The 19,376-nt window shown below is 36.7% G+C and overlaps 1 protein-coding gene across 2 annotated transcripts; it reads right to left on the minus strand.

The window, feature by feature from the left end:
- Positions 1 to 247: 247 nt before the first annotated feature.
- Positions 248 to 11,065, minus strand: LOC128030032 (C-C chemokine receptor type 5). Of its 2 annotated transcripts, none has more exons than XM_052617500.1 (5): positions 10,986 to 11,065; positions 4,528 to 4,574; positions 3,285 to 3,353; positions 2,677 to 2,745; positions 248 to 2,594 (listed from the first exon to the last, which is right to left on the minus strand). In XM_052617500.1, the coding sequence occupies exons 2-5, from the start codon at positions 4,551 to 4,553 to the stop codon at positions 1,535 to 1,537; spliced, it is 1,224 nt and encodes a 407-aa protein (XP_052473460.1). In that variant the 5' UTR covers positions 4,554 to 4,574; positions 10,986 to 11,065; the 3' UTR covers positions 248 to 1,534. The 2 variants fall into 2 exon arrangements, with proteins under 2 accessions (XP_052473460.1, XP_052473459.1); XM_052617499.1 differs by lacking the exon at positions 10,986 to 11,065 and adding an exon at positions 6,023 to 6,169 and having other exon boundaries at positions 249 to 2,594.
- Positions 11,066 to 19,376: the final 8,311 nt, after the last annotated feature.

Below are 19,376 nucleotides of genomic sequence, written 5' to 3' on the forward strand. Positions count from 1 at the left end.
AACAAATGAGCAGATGTGCGTATGATGTTAGTAAGATATTCATTTCACAGTGTAAACAGCTTCAGGTATTATAATTTAAGTTTTGAGAGTGTTTGAACTCTGACTTTAGTCTAGCCTCAGAGTTGACTTCAATGATAATGTTCTTTGATAATGTGTTATAATTAGAAACTTACAGTATAATGTTTTTTATTAAATTCATGTTAAATACAAAGTCAGTCATATTAAAAATATTTTATGACATGTCACCCACAGCCTAAGTAAAGTAGCCTACTGTACATAAGTAAAAAGACAGGTTTTATGGGTATTTAATACATTACATTTACATTAGGCTACTTTGCTCATCATCTTGTATAGATCAACTAACATGATCTTTAAAGTTGCAAAATGCATATACTTACATATATTTGAGAACCTAGATATTTTATGAAACAGTTAACACTTTCGAATAAAAAGATAATTAAATAATACATTAGCCTACTGCTGTGCGTCACATGACAAGCATGACAAGGTCATTCACTCAAAAATAAGTGCATTTGCATGATTCCAATAAGCTATATAGCTGATCATACTAGTCCTTAAAGGGTTAGTTCACCCAATAATCAAAATTATGTGATTAATAACTCACCCTCATGTCGTTCCAAACCTGTGAGACCTCTGTTTATTTTTAGAACACAATTTAAGACATTTTAGATTTAGTCAGAGAGCTTTCAGTCCCTCCATTGAAACTATGTGTACTGTAGGTATTGTCCATGTCCAGAAAGGTAAGAAAAACATCATCAAAGTAGTCCATGTGACATCAGAGGGTCAGTTAGAATTTTTTGAAGCAGCGAAAATACTTTTTGGTACAAAAATAGCAAAAACTATGACTTTATTCATCATTGTATTCTCTTCCATGTCTGTTGTGAGTTATTAACAGTTATTAATGACATGATTTTCATTATTGGGTGAATTAACCCTTTAAGATAGACATATAATGGCTATTTAAATGCAGGTGGCCCATATATATATATATTTATTTATATATTTACTTTTTTTTTAACTAACATTAATGAATATTATGACTATATGGGTCAACATTGTAAAGTGTTATCATCTGACCTTCTTGCTGTGTATGACCGGTAATGTGGTAATGTCAAATTATCACTCTGCAATGTGAGCCACAAACTTACATACATTTTTATTGAAGCTATGTATTCTTACAAAGGATAGTTCATATAGTTTTACATATAACAAAACCAACAGTAACAGTAAAATACATGTATGTGTGTATGCACATGTAAAGTAAAAAGTAAATATAGTTGCCAGAAAAAAAAAAACAAAAAAAAAACATGATCATATGAAAAATAAATGTAAACATTTGAATGTTCAAAACATGCCCTCGTATATTTACAGCTTTCTGATAAAATTTCCACTCAAACTGCTAATTTATTCTGGGCCTCATCTTCACTAGGCAAGTAAGTCCTTTATATATTAATTGATTGATCAACTGATTAATTTTCTTGTTTGCTTATGTATTTTTTATTTTTTATTTTACTTAAACTGCTATAGCTGATCTCTCATCCACACTAGTGGTCTGTGAGTAAACAGATCCTGTGCCCTGTATAATGTAGCTCTTCATAAACTGCACTCTACTGAAGGGTGTCCTGTACAGGAGTCTGAAAAGTTGCTTCCTAAATTTCTCTCCCACAAACACATAAAGAAAGGGATTCACACAGCTGTGTGAGTAAGCCAAAGCTTCTGTGATCTGCAAGCTTATTTTGATTGCCTTACTGCTCTCACAAGTTGAGTTTGTATATTTACTCAGCTCTAAGGCTTTCACAAAAGCTGCAACATTGTATGGAGCCCAACAGCAGAAGAAGACCACCATTACCGTGATGACAAGACGGATAGCCTGCCTCCTGGGAGAGCGAACTGTCAGGAGTTTCATCAGAATCATTGAGTAACAAAATCCAATAACAATAAGTGGAAGAATTAAACCCATGATATTTTTTCTAAAGATGCCAATAATCATTGAATAATGACTAGAATCTACATTATTTGTTGGATAATATATACAGTAAGTTAAACTACTCATCTGTGTGGTTTTGAGATTTAACAACTCAGGAAAGGATGCTGAAACTGCAATGATCCATATGATCACACTGGCTAAGATCCCATATGTCCTTGTTCTGACTCTCAAAGCAAACACAGCATGAACTACAGCTAAGTATCGATCAACACTCATCAGAACAATGAAGAATATCCCACTATAGAATCCAATGTTGTAGACACTGAAAACCACAGTGCACATGAAATTTCCAAAGATCCACTGGTCTCTGGCACTGTGTGCTAGGAAGGGGAGGGAGCAGACCAAGAGCAGGTCAGCTACAGCAAGGTTCAGAAGACAGATGTCAGTCATGCTTCTAAGCTTCACACCCAGCAAGACCACCCAGATCACCAGTATGTTACCCAGAAAGCCAACGATGAAAAACAAGGAATATAACACAGGGAGAATGCTAGCTCCATGAGTTCCATAATCACAGGGCAATGCAGATGGATCATCACCATTTTTGTAGTACAAATAATAATCATAATCCGTAAATGGTGTACCCACACTTGAAAAGGAAAAAGAAAAATACTATAAGTAATGCAGAGCACCTCTTTTACATATGACCAATTTATGTGATATGACCTCACCTGGCAGATGTAATGTCATTTAGATGAGGGTAAGATGTACTCCCAGTCCATGGATGCTGTGCAGTAGTCCTGTTCATGAGAAAGAGACAAATATATTTAAAGGTCCATATAGTCAAAATTGAAATTTCCTGACTTTTTTCATGATAACTGAGGTCTAGGGGATATTTAACTACCATATAAGTTTCAAAACAGTCAGTTCACAGTAAAATGCACACAGGCTGCATAAAGTAGCTGTGATTTTTCACGAACCATTGTGACTTCCCTAAAAAGTTGATGTCAGAACTACACAGTCACTGTCTTCAGGCACCACCCCGAGCACCACCCACTGTCCAACTCTACTTTTGCCAAACCCCAAGACAACATCAAATCCGTGCCATTGCTGAGCAACAAATGCACTGAAACATGTCGAAAAGGTTAACTTTAACCATGAAACCAGATCGGCCGACCTGTAACGTTATACTCTCATAGATCATAACCATTACTGTAGAATGCAGAATAATCATAATCCGAAACTGGTGTATCCACACTTGAAAAGGAAAAGAAAATATACTTTAAGTAATGCAGAGCAACTTTTTTACAAGTGACCAATTTATGTGATATGACCTCACCTGGCAGATGTAATGTCATTTAGATAAGGGTAAGATGTCCTCCCAGTCCATGGATGCTGTGCAGTAGTCCTGTTCATTAAAAAGAGAGAGAGAAATATATTTAAAGGTCCATATTGCCAAACTGAAATTTCCTGACTTTTTTCATGATAATTGAGGTCTAGGGGCTATTTAACTACCATATAAGTTTCAAAACAGTTAGTTCACAACAAAATGCACACAGCCTGCATAAAGTAGCTGTGATTTTTCACGAACCATTGTGACTTCCCTAAAAAGTTGACGTCAGAACTACACATTCACTGTCTTCAGTCACCACCCTGAGCACCACCCACTGTCCCACTTACTTTTGCCAAACCCCAAGACAACATCAAAGCTGTGCCATTGCTGAGCAAAAAAAGCACTGAAACCTGTCGAAAAGGTTAACTTTAACCATGAAACCAGATCGGCCGACCTGTAACGTTATACTCTCACTCAAAGGATAGATGATCTGAAAGGATTGTTACCATGAGGTGGATCACATCTAATATGTATAGTAAAGACAAACTCACCATGTCTATCTAGTAATAACGAAGTTAAATTTCAGCAGGCAACAATTTTTACAGCTACAATTAATCACAACAATGTATATACATTTACAAATTATTTCAAATAAATCAGCAGTTTGTTGTTTCACACACATGCACATATACAGTACATTGTTTCATACACGATATAGTCGTGAGATGCAAGAAACGTGGCAAAAAATCTGTAGACTACTCCATAACAACAAAAGAGAATACTTTATAGATTTTTTTTCTAATAAACAGTATACGCTGCAAACACAAGGATTTTTGACAATCGTTTCTGTCTAGTCCGCTCGTTTTATCGCATTGCAGCTGTCGTCGTTTTTTTGCCTTGCAATGGCAGCAAATATGCGACCAGATTTAAAATTTGAGGCTGTATTATGCTGATTCTGGCACCCAACATCACAACAAGATTACCTTTAATTCTCAGTGTAAATGGCTTTTCAAAGAACATGGAAACAGAACAACACTCTTAAGTAATACTGCATCAATTGCCATGAATCATGGCTTCCATTTTGTGATTCCCCACACTAAAAAGAAATGAATGATACATTTAGCTTGATTGGACAGAACTTGTGTATATATAGACTGTTTTCATGTTATTTCAGTTTTTTCCAGTGTCCAATTTTCACAGTGTTCCTTTTTCGGCTGTTTGAACTAAATTTAGAGATGTTTGGTCTTACCTCAGCGACGCAGCTGTAGAATTCATAATCAGAGAACCAGAGGTGTTCTAATTGGGTTAGACCAAAAAAGAGTGTTAGCATAACAATGCTGGTAATAGATCATATTTTAGGCATTAGTACAAATGTATTAGCAAACAATATGTGACTGCTTTAACATTAATAGTCAAATAAACATATTAATGATATACATATTTATAAACATATAAGTAAAAGCATTTACATTGTCAGCAAAATGCTATTATTTGACTGAACAACTACTATGATTATGATGATTTTAGTTGTAGGGGATATAATTATTTGGTTGATGATATAAGGTTTGATTTAGAATTAGATACAAATAAGTAGTAAAGTACTTTACTGGGTAATAATAATAATAATAATAATAATAATAATAATAATAATAATAATAATAATCATAATTATTATTATTATTATTATTATTATTATTATTATTTTGTATGTACGTAAATACCTTTTTATCATCAATATCAATATTTTTATGGATTAAAATGAATGAATGAATGAATGAACACAAATAAACAATAAACTAAAATATATAAAATTAACTTAAAATTATTTTTTATAACTGCGATGAGATCAAATTACATTGTTAGTTCATGATACCTAATGCATTAATAATAACAAACTCAAACTTAATGACAAACCGTATCAGTTAGGCTTTACTATTTACTGTATTACTTATTACTAATTATTAAAAGGACATGAATCATTAATATTTTGGCACTTTACTTTAATAAATATAGCGAGCACACGCTGTTAAATTCAGTTTATTCTAGGTGTAGCTGCACTTAAATATATATATATATATATATATATATATATATATATATATATTGCACGTTAATATAAAAAAATAAAAAATAAATATTCTTCCAAAGAAGCTGTAAAAATGATATGCCTAAAATATGACACCTCAGAAAAAAATATACAAAGCCTTATAGTATACATGATAATGGATAACTTATTAAACAAAAAATGTTGTAGAACAACTTTGGAAAAAACAATGAAAATGTATGTATATATATATATATATATATATATATATATATATATATATATATATATATATATATATATATATATATATATATACACATACATTTTCATTGTTTTTTCCAAAGTTGTTCTACAACATTTTTTGTTTAATAAGTTAAGTTTTATTAAAGATTTATTATCATAACAGAACATTTCACATACCTATTAGCACTATGAGCTTCGATCTGTGGTGGAAACCACCTGTTACATTCATGTTATTCTGTGACATTGAATGTTTCCATCAGCTGGTTTACCAACCATAAAAAAGTGTGAAACCATAACCATTTCATCCAATTCAAACTCATAAAAAAGGTGTCTGCCTTTAAAATCGGTAGTTAGGGCTCATTTAAAGTGGTCTCCAGGCATATTAAATGCATATAAATGAACACAATTTCAAAAAAGATGTTAAATCAGTAATGTGCTTGTCAGGAATACTCACAAATGTGGTAATTGATGTTGCCCACTGACCTTCTGAACAAAGATGGGAAGTTGAGATAAGATCTAATCATGTGAGATCAGCCAAAAAAACATGATCTATTATATTGGGGGTTTTTTTTTCTTAGGGTATTGGTTTGTAACGCTTCCTCTGTATAGGTAAACTGGGGTAGGGGCTTTGCAGTTTGCAGAACTGGTTTCGTATTGGCTGCAATAGCAATGACTTGATTGGCTCCCACTACAGTTTGGAGGAAATGTTCTGTTTTTTATTTGAAAACTATTTTGCAGCACTGCAATATGAAATTCATGCTGCTTTAATGCTACAAAACACGCAAGCAAGCAAACAAAAAAACAACAACACACAAACTTGCCAAAAAATAACCAGTAAAAAATGCATTCAGAATTGCACGTGTACTCAGAACAGCTGAGCAATGTGATAGCATGTGGTTTTACACACTCTGCACACTCAACCACTTAAAAGTGCTTTTAAAAGAGATGTCCATACTCTGTAAAACCTAACTTATCTTACATTTTATAGCCTCTGATGTTCTTCAAGTGTTTTACCATTACATAACATAAAGTTTGATATCTGCGTCATCTGAATTAGTAACACACTGAAACAGAAAACATAAAACCAATGGAGGGAATGGTTTACCTTTGCTCTTTTGCGGGTTCTTGCTTGCTTGGTTTATAGTTTTATCATTACAGTCTCTTCACTGTGAGGGAAATATGTGCTTAGACTCAATAGTAGTATATATATACAGTCTTGTTCAAAATAATAGCAGTACAATGTGACTAACCAGAATAATCAAGGTTTTTAGTATATTTTTTATTGCTACGTGGCAAACAAGTTACCAGTAGGTTCAGTAGATTCTCAGAAAACAAATGAGACCCAGCATTCATGATATGCACGCTCTTAAGGCTGTGCAATTGGGCAATTAGTTGAATTAGTTGAAAGGTGTGTGTTCAAAAAAATAGCAGTGTGGCATTCAATCACTGAGGTCATCAATTTTGTGAAGAAACAGTGTGAATCAGGTGGCCCCTATTTAAGGATGAAGCCAACACTTGTTGAACATGCATTTGAAAGCTGAGGAAAATGGGTCGTTCAAGACATTGTTCAGAAGAACAGCGTACTTTGATTAAAAAGTTGATTAGAGAGGGGAAAACCTATAAAGAGGTGCAAAAAATGATAGGCTGTTCAGCTAAAATGATCTCCAATGCCTTAAAATGGAGAGCAAAACCAGAGAGACGTGGAAGAAAACGGAAGACAACCATCAAAATGGATAGAAGAATAACCAGAATGGCAAAGGCTCAGCCAATGATCACCTCCAGGATGATCAAAGACAGTCTGGAGTTACCTGTAAGTACTGTGACAGTTAGAAGACGTCTGTGTGAAGCTAATCTATTTTCAAGAATCCCCCGCAAAGTCCCTCTGTTAAAAAAAAGGCATGTGCAGAAGAGGTTACAATTTGCCAAAGAACACATCAACTGGCCTAAAGAGAAATGGAGGAACATTTTGTGGACTGATGAGAGTAAAATTGTTATTTTTGGGTCCAAGGGCCACAGGCAGTTTGTGAGACGACCCCCAAACTCTGAATTCAAGCCACAGTACACAGTGAAGACAGTGAAGCATGGAGGTGCAAGCATCATGATATGGGCATGTTTCTCCTACTATGGTGTTGGGCCTATTTATCGCATACCAGAGATCATGGATCAGTTTGCATATGTTAAAATACTTGAAGAGGTCATGTTGCCCTATGCTGAAGAGGACATGCCCTTGAAATGGTTGTTTCAACAAGACAATGACCCAAAACACACTAGTAAACGGGCAAAGTCTTGGTTCCAAACCAACAAAATTAATGTTATGGAGTGGCCAGCCCAATCTCCAGACCTTAATCCAATTGAGAACTTGTGGGGTGATATCAAAAATGCTGTTTCTGAAGCAAAACCAAGAAATGTGAATGAATTGTGGAATGTTGTTAAAGAATCATGGAGTGGAATAACAGCTGAGAGGTGCCACAAGTTGGTTGACTCCATGCCACACAGATGTCAAGCAGTTTTAAAAAACTGTGGTCATACAACTAAATATTAGTTTAGTGATTCACAGGATTGCTAAATCCCAGAAAAAAAAAATGTTTGTACAAAATAGTTTTGAGTTTGTACAGTCAAAGGTAGACACTGCTATTTTTTTGAACACACCCCTTTCAACTAATTGCCCAATTGCACAGCCTTTAGAGCGTGCATATCATGAATGCTGGGTCTCGTTTGTTTTCTGAGAATCTACTGAACCTACTGGTAACTTGTTTGCCACGTAGCAATAAAAAATATACTAAAAACCTTGATTATTCTGGTTAGTCACATTGTACTGCTATTATTTTGAACAAGACTGTATATATATATATATATATATATATATATATATATATATATATATATATATATATATATATATATATATGTATGTATATATATATATATATATATATATATATATATATATATATACCAGAACGTCTTAGTAACGTGGCAACAAGTTTTGTGAATGATCAAGCAGGATTTACATTTTAAAATCTCTTTAAAAAAATTAAAAAAATCTAGTTATATTTCACACACACACACACACACACGCACACACACACACACACACACACACACACACATATCATATATATATATATATATATATATATATATATATATATATATATATATATATATATATATATATATATATATATACACAGGTCCTTCAAAAAAAATAGCATATTGTGATAAAAGTTCATTATTTTCCATAACACCTCAGCAGTGCCACAGGCTGATAGCCTCCATGCCATGCCGCAGTCATTTCTGCAAAAGGATTCCCGACCAAGTATTGAGTGCATAACTGAACATAATTATTTGAAGGTTGACTTTTTTTGTATTAAAAACACTTTTCTTTTATTGGTCAGATGAAATATGCCAATTTTTTGAGATAGGAATTTTGGGTTTTCATGAGCTGTATGCCAAAATCATCAGTATTAAAACAATAAAACACCTGAAATATTTCAGTTGGTGTGCAATGAATCTAAAATATATGAAAGTTTAATTTTTATTAACTATTATTAAAGTTAATTTCATTAACTAAGCAAGCAAGAACCCACAAAAGAGAAAAGGTAAACCATTCCCTCCATTAGTTTCATGTTTTCTGTTTCAGTGTGTTACTAATTCAGAAGACGCAGATATCAAACTTTATGTTATGCAATGGTAAAACACTTGAAGAACACCAGGGGCTATAAAATGTAAGATAATTGGTTGTTGCTACTGGATAAAATAAGCCTAACCTCAAGCCTCTAACGTTTTTGTCTATTACTTCCACCATCAATGCAATGTTTGAGCCCTTTTTATCATCCACTAAGCAAAACTTGTGATACAGAGTTTTAAGAAAAAAGCTCACCTCTTCTCAACAAGCCATATGATTTGAGTTATAACTCCACTCAAAAAAGTGCTGGGTTGTTTCTTTAACATTGCTGGGTTTACTATGCTGGGTCAAAATTCTGGGTTGTTTGGGGTATTGTAAACACACTGTTGGGTTGCTCATGCTTGTTCAAATGAGATGTAAGGATAAAATGATAGTTGGGTTAATTTGCCACAGCAACTGGTTTGCCAGTTTAATTCTTCACATCTGACACGACTCAGGGAGCACGCTTCTCAGCGAGCAGCATTTTATGGAAAGTTAATATGAATATTTACCTATTAAAATATTTAATTTTATTGTTCAATTGATCTCTGAAATGGAAGTACGTTTCTTTTTTCTGTGAAACAGCTTAACATTATAGGCTACCGTTTATACTTGTTTTTTGTTTTTTTTCTGGGGGTGGGGGGGGGGGAGGTGGGGTGACAAAAATGCCTCATTGTTATATAATTTGAAATGACATCAGTATCCTTTCGAAATAAGTAAATATCGAATTTATTAGGGATTAAGTGAGAATTTAAAAGGCAGAAATGCATTTTGTACGAAGTCCGTAAAAGTAGATATGAATATTTACCTATATGTTATTTTAAGTTCTGGTAGTAGGAAGCTCATTTCAATGTTTAAAATACGTTACAATCTTTTATATTGGAGTATAGGGACTTACATAATTATTCAGCTATTGCTAGCTGGTAGCTTTTTATTTTTTATTTTTGACCAAATCTCATCGTTTTATCATTTGAAAACCAGCTACATCTGTAGGCTTTTGAAATGTTTAGCTTGTACCTTATAGTAAAAGAGCAAAAACTCTTTAAAAACTGGGCTACTATCAGTGACGGAATTCTTATCTATGCCCAGCGAGAGGAAAAACTTTAAAGGCATAGTTCACCCTAAAATTAAAATTTTATGTTTATCTGCTTACCCCCAGGGCATCTAAGATGTATGTCAATTTGTTTCTTCAATAGAACACAAATGGAGATTTTTAAAACAAACTATTGGAGTCTGTTAGTCATATAATCTAAGTCAATCGGTATAAAACATACAAATAATAATAATAATAAAAAAAATAAAATAAACAAAACCAAATTAAACCCTGTGGCCCATAACAAATGATGTGTAAATATACAAAATTATCGGTCTGTGCAAGAAACTAAACAGTATTTATATAGATTTGAACTACAATGCCTGAACCGTGTGAGCAAATATCCTCAAACCACAACTGGCACGTGAGGTGTCTTCTTCTTCTTCTTGCCTTACGGTGGATTACAGACTTATAAGTGCATTACTGCCACCGATCTCTCAAATTGACCATTGATACTCTATCTACAATCTCATTTAGGAGTGCCAATGGTCCACTTCAATTCAATTAAATTCAATTCAAGTTTATTTTAAAATTAGGTTTCTATAATATTTAGTAGTAGCTTATTAGTGGTGTCTAATTAACCACTGTGCTAAATAACAAACCTTGTAGCCGTTTCTGTTCTTTACACTCAATAAGTGTTCAACAAGTCTACTGAACCTTTCTTGTCCTCTTCGATATGGGGGCAGTGGTCCTGACACAATGATCATCGCTGCGGGCATCGTGCTGCGAACTGTCTCGATCAGGCTCCTGAAGTTCCTCTTCAGCGTCTCTGTCTGCCGCAGCATGGTGTCGTTTACCCCAGCGTGAAGCACAACTGCTCTGGGGCTCTCGTCGGCCTTCAGGATCATGGGTATCTGCACAGAAACATCGAGAACACGGGCACCAGGGAAACAATGAGTGTGCACTTTACCTTCGGCTATCGTAGCATGGATGGAGTCTCTGACGATCAAAGCGTCGCGTCCTGTCTCGCAAATCAGTTCCAAATCAGAGGGGAGCAAATCAGTTCCAGCTGGAGATCTCGAAGACCGGAGGGGGAGAAGTCGTCGCCCGGGGCCTAGCTCACGTAGTCCACTGTGGATGCACCCAGGGTCCGTGATGTCCCAGAGTGAAGGACATCTGGGAAGAATGCGTCCTGGGTGCACCGGGCCTGTGCAGAGAAACACAAAGAAATTCATAAAGTCATTAACCATCATTATCATTATCATAAAATTATTAACCACTGTGCTAAATAACAAACCTTGGAGGATTGTTTTAGTTATTTTCAATGAATTTGTGGATATGCTCTGCCCTGTCCTTTTCAGTTTTCTGCCCTGTTTATAGCTGGACATACTGTTTTTCCACAGAAATCTAAAAACTTCCAAGTTAGTTTTTCTCCATTTGCATTCAAGACTACGAGTTTCTTTCTTAAAAGAATGAATATTACTGTTATACCATAGCACAGTATGTTTTTTTTCTAACCTTTTTCAGTTTGATGGAGGCAACAGCTTCGAAGGTTAGAAAGAAACACACGGAGTAGACGTGGTGGGACTGTTAGCAGCGCGCTGTATACTTACCCCGGACTTGTGAGCATCAGCCTGGGAGGATTCCAGTGTGGCTCTCTGCTCTCTCAGCTGGGCCTGCCTCACCTCCAGGTCGTGAATCTGCTTCTCCACAGCCTCCAGCTCGAGCTGCACCTAATGCAGCTTGAACGTGTCCTCACCTGCAATCAAAGGTAGACATACATCCGCCATTAAAGCAAGTAACAGTGAGTAAACCAATGGTAATGTGTGTGAATAGAGTATAAGCAATGCAAGCGCGGTTAGCGACAACCATGCTGCCAATGCTAACGGCTATAAGCTAATAGCGGACCCGGGAGATCAAAATAAAACTAATAATAATCAGGTGCTCTGATTGTTTTTGTTGTAGAATATGATATTCACACATTATAGAAACGGAAATTATGGTGTATAAAATTTATTTTTAAGATAAAAAATAGTAGATAAAAATAATATAGTGACAAACGCAGTACACACGGCAACAACAAACTGGCACCAAAAGTATATTTACTTAAGAGATAGGTGGCTGTAATGAACTTATAAATCTGTGATCCGCCATAAAGCAAGAAGACACATCAGCAGGCTGTATTTTGAGGAGGCGCTCATACAGTCCATACAGTTTAGGCATTGCAGTGCATTAGAGGATAAAAAAACAATATAAATACTGTTCAGTTTCTTGCAGAGATGGATCATTTAGTTTCTTTACACATAAATGCATCATCACGAGCTGCAGGGTTTAATTAGGTTTTTTGGTGTGTTTTTTTTTTTTTTTTTTTTAGCCATGGTTCCAATTCATATCCATTATAAAACAGACTGCAATGGATTGAGTCAAAAATCTCCATTTGTGTTCTACTGAAGAAACAAAGTCTGTTTACCTTATTATTTAAGAAATCGTTGCTAACATTGCACTGTAGTTCACCTACAGTGCCTGAAGTGTTTGAGCCTTAGCAATAAATGGTCCTCATTAATTTAGAAATGTGGGCATTATTAGTCAGTAATTTTACCATTATAAAAAAAGAATGAACTGAAATGTCTCTTGCTTGTCACACATACTTTTGAAATCAGGCATTCCTGTCAACAGCAGTTATTCGATTTTTATTTCTATAAAAGGCTATAGAAACAAAACTCATTGTTACCAATGAACACCAGGGCAGAATAGACATAATTACTACTTCAGAAATATGAATTGTTATATACATGTATACTTTATAAATGTTAATGTAACACTATGTATTATTCTCAAATAGTTTAGCTGCTAAAGGCTTTCGAGACATTTTTGAAGGTCCTGTGAACTCTGCTTCCCCCATCCATCTACAAAAGAGGAGGAAAAGTCTTCAAACCCAAAACTGAGGAGGATCAGAGGTCATTTATTGACATACAACCTGTAAGTGGAGATGTATGAACTACTTGATATGCTTCATAGTTACAGTGAAAGTAATTTAGATTTTGAATGTTTAAAGCCAGATACATACTGCACGATTTTGTGGCTGTCCCAGACGAAAAATCTTGTTTTCTTTGATCATGGCTCTTAATCAGTGGTTCTGTCGTAAAATGAAAAAGGTTCAGAGATGGCAGTTGTCACGGCCTCGCATCCAAAGATAGCCTATGATACAGCATATCGCACAGTGTGTTTGCTGTTACAATCCACAAAGAACGTGTCCCTACCAGTATCCAGGAACCACTGCTTTGTCACTAGGAATAATTGTGATGTTTTTTTACAAAAAAAAATTTATTGTCAGTATAATCACTGGTGTTTAATTGTTTCCTGTGGTGTTTATGTATTACTTATTTAATTTAATTTTTATTGAGCCAGGAAACAAGGGCGTTTTGTGAAAAAAGCAAAATTCCAGGTACACAATTTGTTAATATTCACACTGTCTATTATTAAACACTTTTTAATAATAGACAGTATAATAATAGACGGAAACACTTCACATAACACCGTACTTTCTACATCATTAGAAGAATGGCATCTACGCTAATATTTGTCTGTTTCTCTCTTGTTCCGAGGTCACCGTGGCCACGAGATCCAGTCTGTGTCCAGATCAGAGGGTCACTGCAGTCACCCGGATCCAGTACGTATCCAGACCAGATGGTGGATCAGCACCTAGAAAGGACCTCTACTGCCCTGAAAGACAGCAGAGACCAGGACAACTAGAGCCCCAGATACAGATCCCCTGTAAAGACCTTGTCTCAGAGGAGCACCAGGACAAGACCACAGGAAACGGATGATTCTTCTGCACAATCTGACTTTGCTGCAGCCTGGAATTGAACTACTGGTTTTCGTCTGGTCAGAGGAGAACTGACCCCCCAACTGAGCCTGGTTTCTCCCAAGGTTTTTTTTCTCCATTCTGTCACCGATGGAGTTTCGGTTCCTTGCCGCTGTCGCCTCTGGCTTGCTTAGTTGGGGTCACTCCATCTACAGCGATATCATTGACTTGATTGCAAATAAAAACAGACACTATTTCAACTGAACAGAGATGACATCACTGAATTCAATGATGAACTGCCTTTAATTATCAGTTTGCATTATTGAGACACTGTTTTCCAAATGAATGCTTTTCAGTGCTTTGACGCAATGTATTTTGTTTAAAGCACTATATAAATAAAGGTGATTGATTGATTGATTGATTAAATCCTGCCTCCTGTTCCCACATAGCTATATTTGGTTGTGCGAGGCGGCAAAGATCAAACCTAGATGCGGTAAGTGAATGAGAAATCAAGAGTTCTGTGCATGAAATTATGAGATAAATTGCATCACGTTGATTCAGCAACAGTGAAGTTTTTAATTATGTTAAAAGCGGGTTACAAACCTAGAACTGTATTTGTGTGTACACTTATTTATTAGGGTTACACTCATATTGAAATATAAGGTCCCACTTTATATTGTTTCCCTAATACCTGTGTACATACAAAGTAACTACATACGTATGTAGCATGTATATTTTGTTTATGTACAAATGTGTAACAGGATTTATGTAACTACATTTTGTGTATGTATAAAAGTAATTGGAACCATTTAATTCAGGGAGTGGAGATGGGTAGATTTAGAGATGGAAATGGGATCCAAGGGGTTGGAGATGGGTAGGTTTAGGGATGGTAATGGGATCAAGGGGGTGGAGATGGGTAGGTATAGGGGTGGAAATGGGATCCATGGGGTGAAGATGGGTGGGTTTGGGGATATGTAAAGTGGGAGGAGTTGGATCTCGAGTTGGGAGTGCACCACTGTAATACCAGTGTACTTACATGGTAACTCCTCAGGAACTATCCACTTAATATGAAGTTTAACATTATGGACACCGGCCATAATTTATAAGTAAAGCCTAACTTTACTGCTGCTAACTTAAAGGGGTGGTGAAATGCTATTTCATGCATACTGAGTTGGATTCCCATGCTAAACATGGACAAAGTTTCAAAAATTAAGTTGTACGTTTGAAGGAGTATTTTTGTTCCCAAAATACTCCTTCCGGTTTGTCACAAGTTTCGGAAAGTTTTTTTCGAGTATGGCTCTGTGTGACGTTAGATGGAGCGAAATTTCCTTATATGGGTCCTAAGGGCACGTCTGCCGGAAGAGTGCGCACTCCCGTATAGCAGAGCACTGAGAGCACAACAGGCATTCACTGATCAGAGCGAGAGCGTCGCGAAATGTCACAAAAGGAATGAGTTTTTGGTTGCCAGGGCAATACAACCCTGCACAGATTACCAAAAAAAAAAAAAAACAGCATTAAGGGACCAGTGGATGGAGTTTATTTTTACAGAGCATCAACGTAGTTGTGCAAGTGTTTTTGTTTGTTCCCTGCATTTTGAAGATGCTTGTTTTACGAACAAGGCCCAGTTTGACGACAGATTTGCATATCGTTTATTTCCTAAGGATGATGCAATCCCAACGAAAAAGGGTCACGATCGTGTGTTGGAACCGCAGGCGGTAAGTAAAACTGCTTAAAATATCTCTGCCTCCTTGTTAGTGCGTCCGCCTTCCATGCCGGAGACCCGGTTTCGAGCCCCGCTAGGAGCGAGTTGTTGCTGCTGCTGCTCTCGTTGAGTTTCAGCCTCAGGATCTGATTCTGGATCATAAATAAACGGCTGAATCTGACTGTAAGCCATGGTTTGTTTTGGATGATGGTTTTTCCCTCACGGTAATGTCACAGCGTCCACATGCTCTCAACGCAAAAGCCTACTGGCGCTCGTGATTCTTTAGCTCTGCCCACACGTCACGCCTCCAGCCGGTCGTGTTTGTCCGGGAAAAATCGGTACAGACTATCTTTCTCTTATGAATGTAATAAAACTAAAGACTTTTTGGAGATATGAAGGATGCAGTACTACTCTATAGGTACTCAAGATTAACAGGATATTGAGTGAAAACGAGCATTTCACCCCCCCTTTAATAAAATACTTTAAGACTTTTACTCAAGTAATATTCTTAACAGTGACTTCAACTAATACCAAAGTAAATTTCTGGCAAGATATCTGTATGTTTACTTGAGTAAGACGTTATACACCACAGCAGACAAGGTCAAACAATGACATGACATGTTAGTATTGTGACAGATATTAGGATGGTGATCTAATTTAAAGTTTCTTTTTGTGATTTGAATTAATTGCTTTGAATAGGCACAAGTTATTTTGTCACTGTTCAATATATCAGGTAACAGAAACAGTCCTGCCAGGTTGAAGTTAAGGAAGTGTCACGGTTCGCAGGTTCCTCTGCTTATTTCTGTGTTGCAACTCTGATTGTCTATCAGCGTCAGCTGTTGCTGACGAGCAATCACATCAGTGACAGGTGCGTCTTTTTCTGTGGGTCTACTTATAGTCCTGTGTTTGTCTTGTCCTTCGTCAGATTGTTGTTACTGTTTCTCTGTTTGTCCTCCATGCAGTGTCATCCAGTTCCAGTAGTTTTTTTTTTCTTGGATTTTCCTGCTTCTAGTGCTAGTGCATGGGACTGTTTACTTGAGTTGGGGTGTTGCCATTGTAGCTTCCTGTTTTTGGTTCACGTCTTTGAGGATTCTGCCCACTGCAGTCCCTGCGCTGCCAAGGAAGAACTGCCGACCAGAGACTTGTGCCTACCATCTGACCTTGTTTGTTCTCTTGAGCATTTAAATAAACACTATTGTTCATTCGCAACTGGATCCAGTGTTTCTGTCCCTGACAGGAAGAGAGGCAGGTGAAGGAGCAGGGTCACAGTTGAGGCATTGGCTGGTAACAATGTGATAATAAGAGCAAGTATAAATATAATCTATTTGTTTTGCATTACATTGAGGTTGCATTTGTATATTAAGAGGTCTGTTAAGCACTCATCATACATAAATCTTGGCATGTAGGCATAACAGGGTTGCTACCCTCTGGAGTCTGTACATACATAGTGGTTTAACTTTTGTATTTTGGTGTATTTTTAAGGAAACTGACATGTAGTTACTGACAGCATTAGACAGAGTAGAAGTGAGACAGATGACAACAAAGAACAGAGTGACCACGATGAAGAAGGGCATAGAACTGGAGATATTCTGGACTTTGACATCAAGCCAAACCAACCTCACACTAAGGAAACTGCAGTTCAAAATCTGTCGAATAGGGTTCTCTATTTTCAGGATAGTTGGTACAAGCAGTATCCATGGTTTCACTTTAGCCACACGGTGAAGGGAATTTTTTTTTTTTTTTCAAGGTTTGAAAACCTACACAAAGAAAAATACACTGTCTAATAAGGCATATCCTGTATTCTCCTCAAAAGGATTCTGTAACTGGAAGAATGCTCTTGTTTTCTAAATTCCACCATCATGCAGTCACAGTTAGTGCTCAATAAGCAACCCCGATTGATTCACAACTTTCAGGTGCCTGGGCAAAACAAGATAATGCAAGGCACTGTCTGCAAAATATTGTAAGTTCAATACGGTACCTTTCGAGGCAGGGTCTGGCACTGCGAAGCCATGAGAAGCGAGATGGGAATCTATTTCAGCTTTGGAAATTCAAAGTCAAGTATGATGACAGTCTATCTAGTTGGCTATACCGTTGTCATTACTATACATTTCATCCGGTGCAAAATGAGATTTTGCAGTAAGGAAATTGTATTGTTAGAGGTATTGCAGTCTCCATCCAGTCTCTACGAGTTTTGCAGTATTTAATCAATATAGATGGCACTCAAGATGTCTCCAGAGTAGAGCAAGAATCTGTACGGTTTGGATATGCGGACCATGACCTGATACCACAAGAGGTCTTTGTTGCTTTGTATGAAGTTCCAGGAACTACTGGAAGGGAGATTGCTAGGATGGCTAATGATGTCCTCATGAGGCTAAATATCCCTGTCTGGCTTAAGGGGTTTAGACATATGATGGTGCTGCCAAAATGACAGGAAGACATTCAGGTCCACAAGGAGAACTTAAGAGACAACAGCCATTGGCTTTGCATGTGGATTGTGGAACACACTGTCTTAATTTGATTACGCAGTCGGCTTGTCTAGCCAGTCCTGTTATATGTGATGTCTTGCAGTAGGTCCATGAGCTAGGGACATTAAGCCCCCAGTCTGTACACAGGTGTAAGGGCATATGGACTGTGAGAGAGGTTTGAAAAGGGTAAAACCTTATTTTGACTTTGTTTGGCATTAGAAGTGATTGATGAGTTACAGTGTCTCAACAAAGACGTGCAAAAACCGACAGAAACTATTGCAGGAATGAGAAGTGCAATAGAGTGGGTCAGGTCCACTCTACAAAGCAAAAGGAATGAGATAAGCTTTCAGGAGATTTTTGATAAAGCAGTGGCTATGGTTGACCCCCTTGGGATTGGGAGTCCATTCTGGTTCCTCACCAAAGACAGCCACCAAAGCCATACACTGGCGGGGCAAGCCAGCATACTCTCAAATCAGCCGAGGAGCATTACAGAACAGTACTATAACATGCTATATAGTGTTGATGCTCAGCCTCAGGACAGGTTCTTCAACCGGCCTGATCTAAATGTCTTGCAGAAGCTAGAGGAAACTCTACTGACTGGAGAAGTGAATGAAACTGTTGATCTGTACCCAGAACTGAATAAGGAGAGCCCAAAAATCCAATTAGCCATGTTTCGATCCAAAAACACTTTCAAATCCAGTTCTGAATCAGAATCAGAATCAGAATCAGAAAGAGCTTTATTGCCAAGTATACTTACGCATACAAGGAATTTGTTTAAGTGACATAAGCTTCCAGTACACAGAGACAACAACACACAGAAAAAAAAAAAAAAAAAAAAAAAAAAGAGATTTACAAATTTGCAAATAAATTAGTGTATAAACAATTGTGCTATAAATGATAATGGAATAGGATTGAGTGAGATGCAGGAATGTTCTAGGATGGAGGGTTAACAAATAAATATAAGGATATTGCACGTTTATAAGCATAAGTAGGGAACATTTAACTGTTCATGAGGTAGATTGCCTGGGGGAAGAAACTGTTCTTGTACCTTGCTGTTCTGCTGTTTGCGGCTCTGAGGTGCCGGCCAGATGGCAAAAGTTCAAAGATGGGGTGACTTGGATGTGAGGGATCCAGAG

This window comes from Carassius gibelio, chromosome A16, assembly GCF_023724105.1.
Source record: "Carassius gibelio isolate Cgi1373 ecotype wild population from Czech Republic chromosome A16, carGib1.2-hapl.c, whole genome shotgun sequence".
NCBI classification, from domain to species: domain Eukaryota; kingdom Metazoa; phylum Chordata; class Actinopteri; order Cypriniformes; family Cyprinidae; genus Carassius; species Carassius gibelio.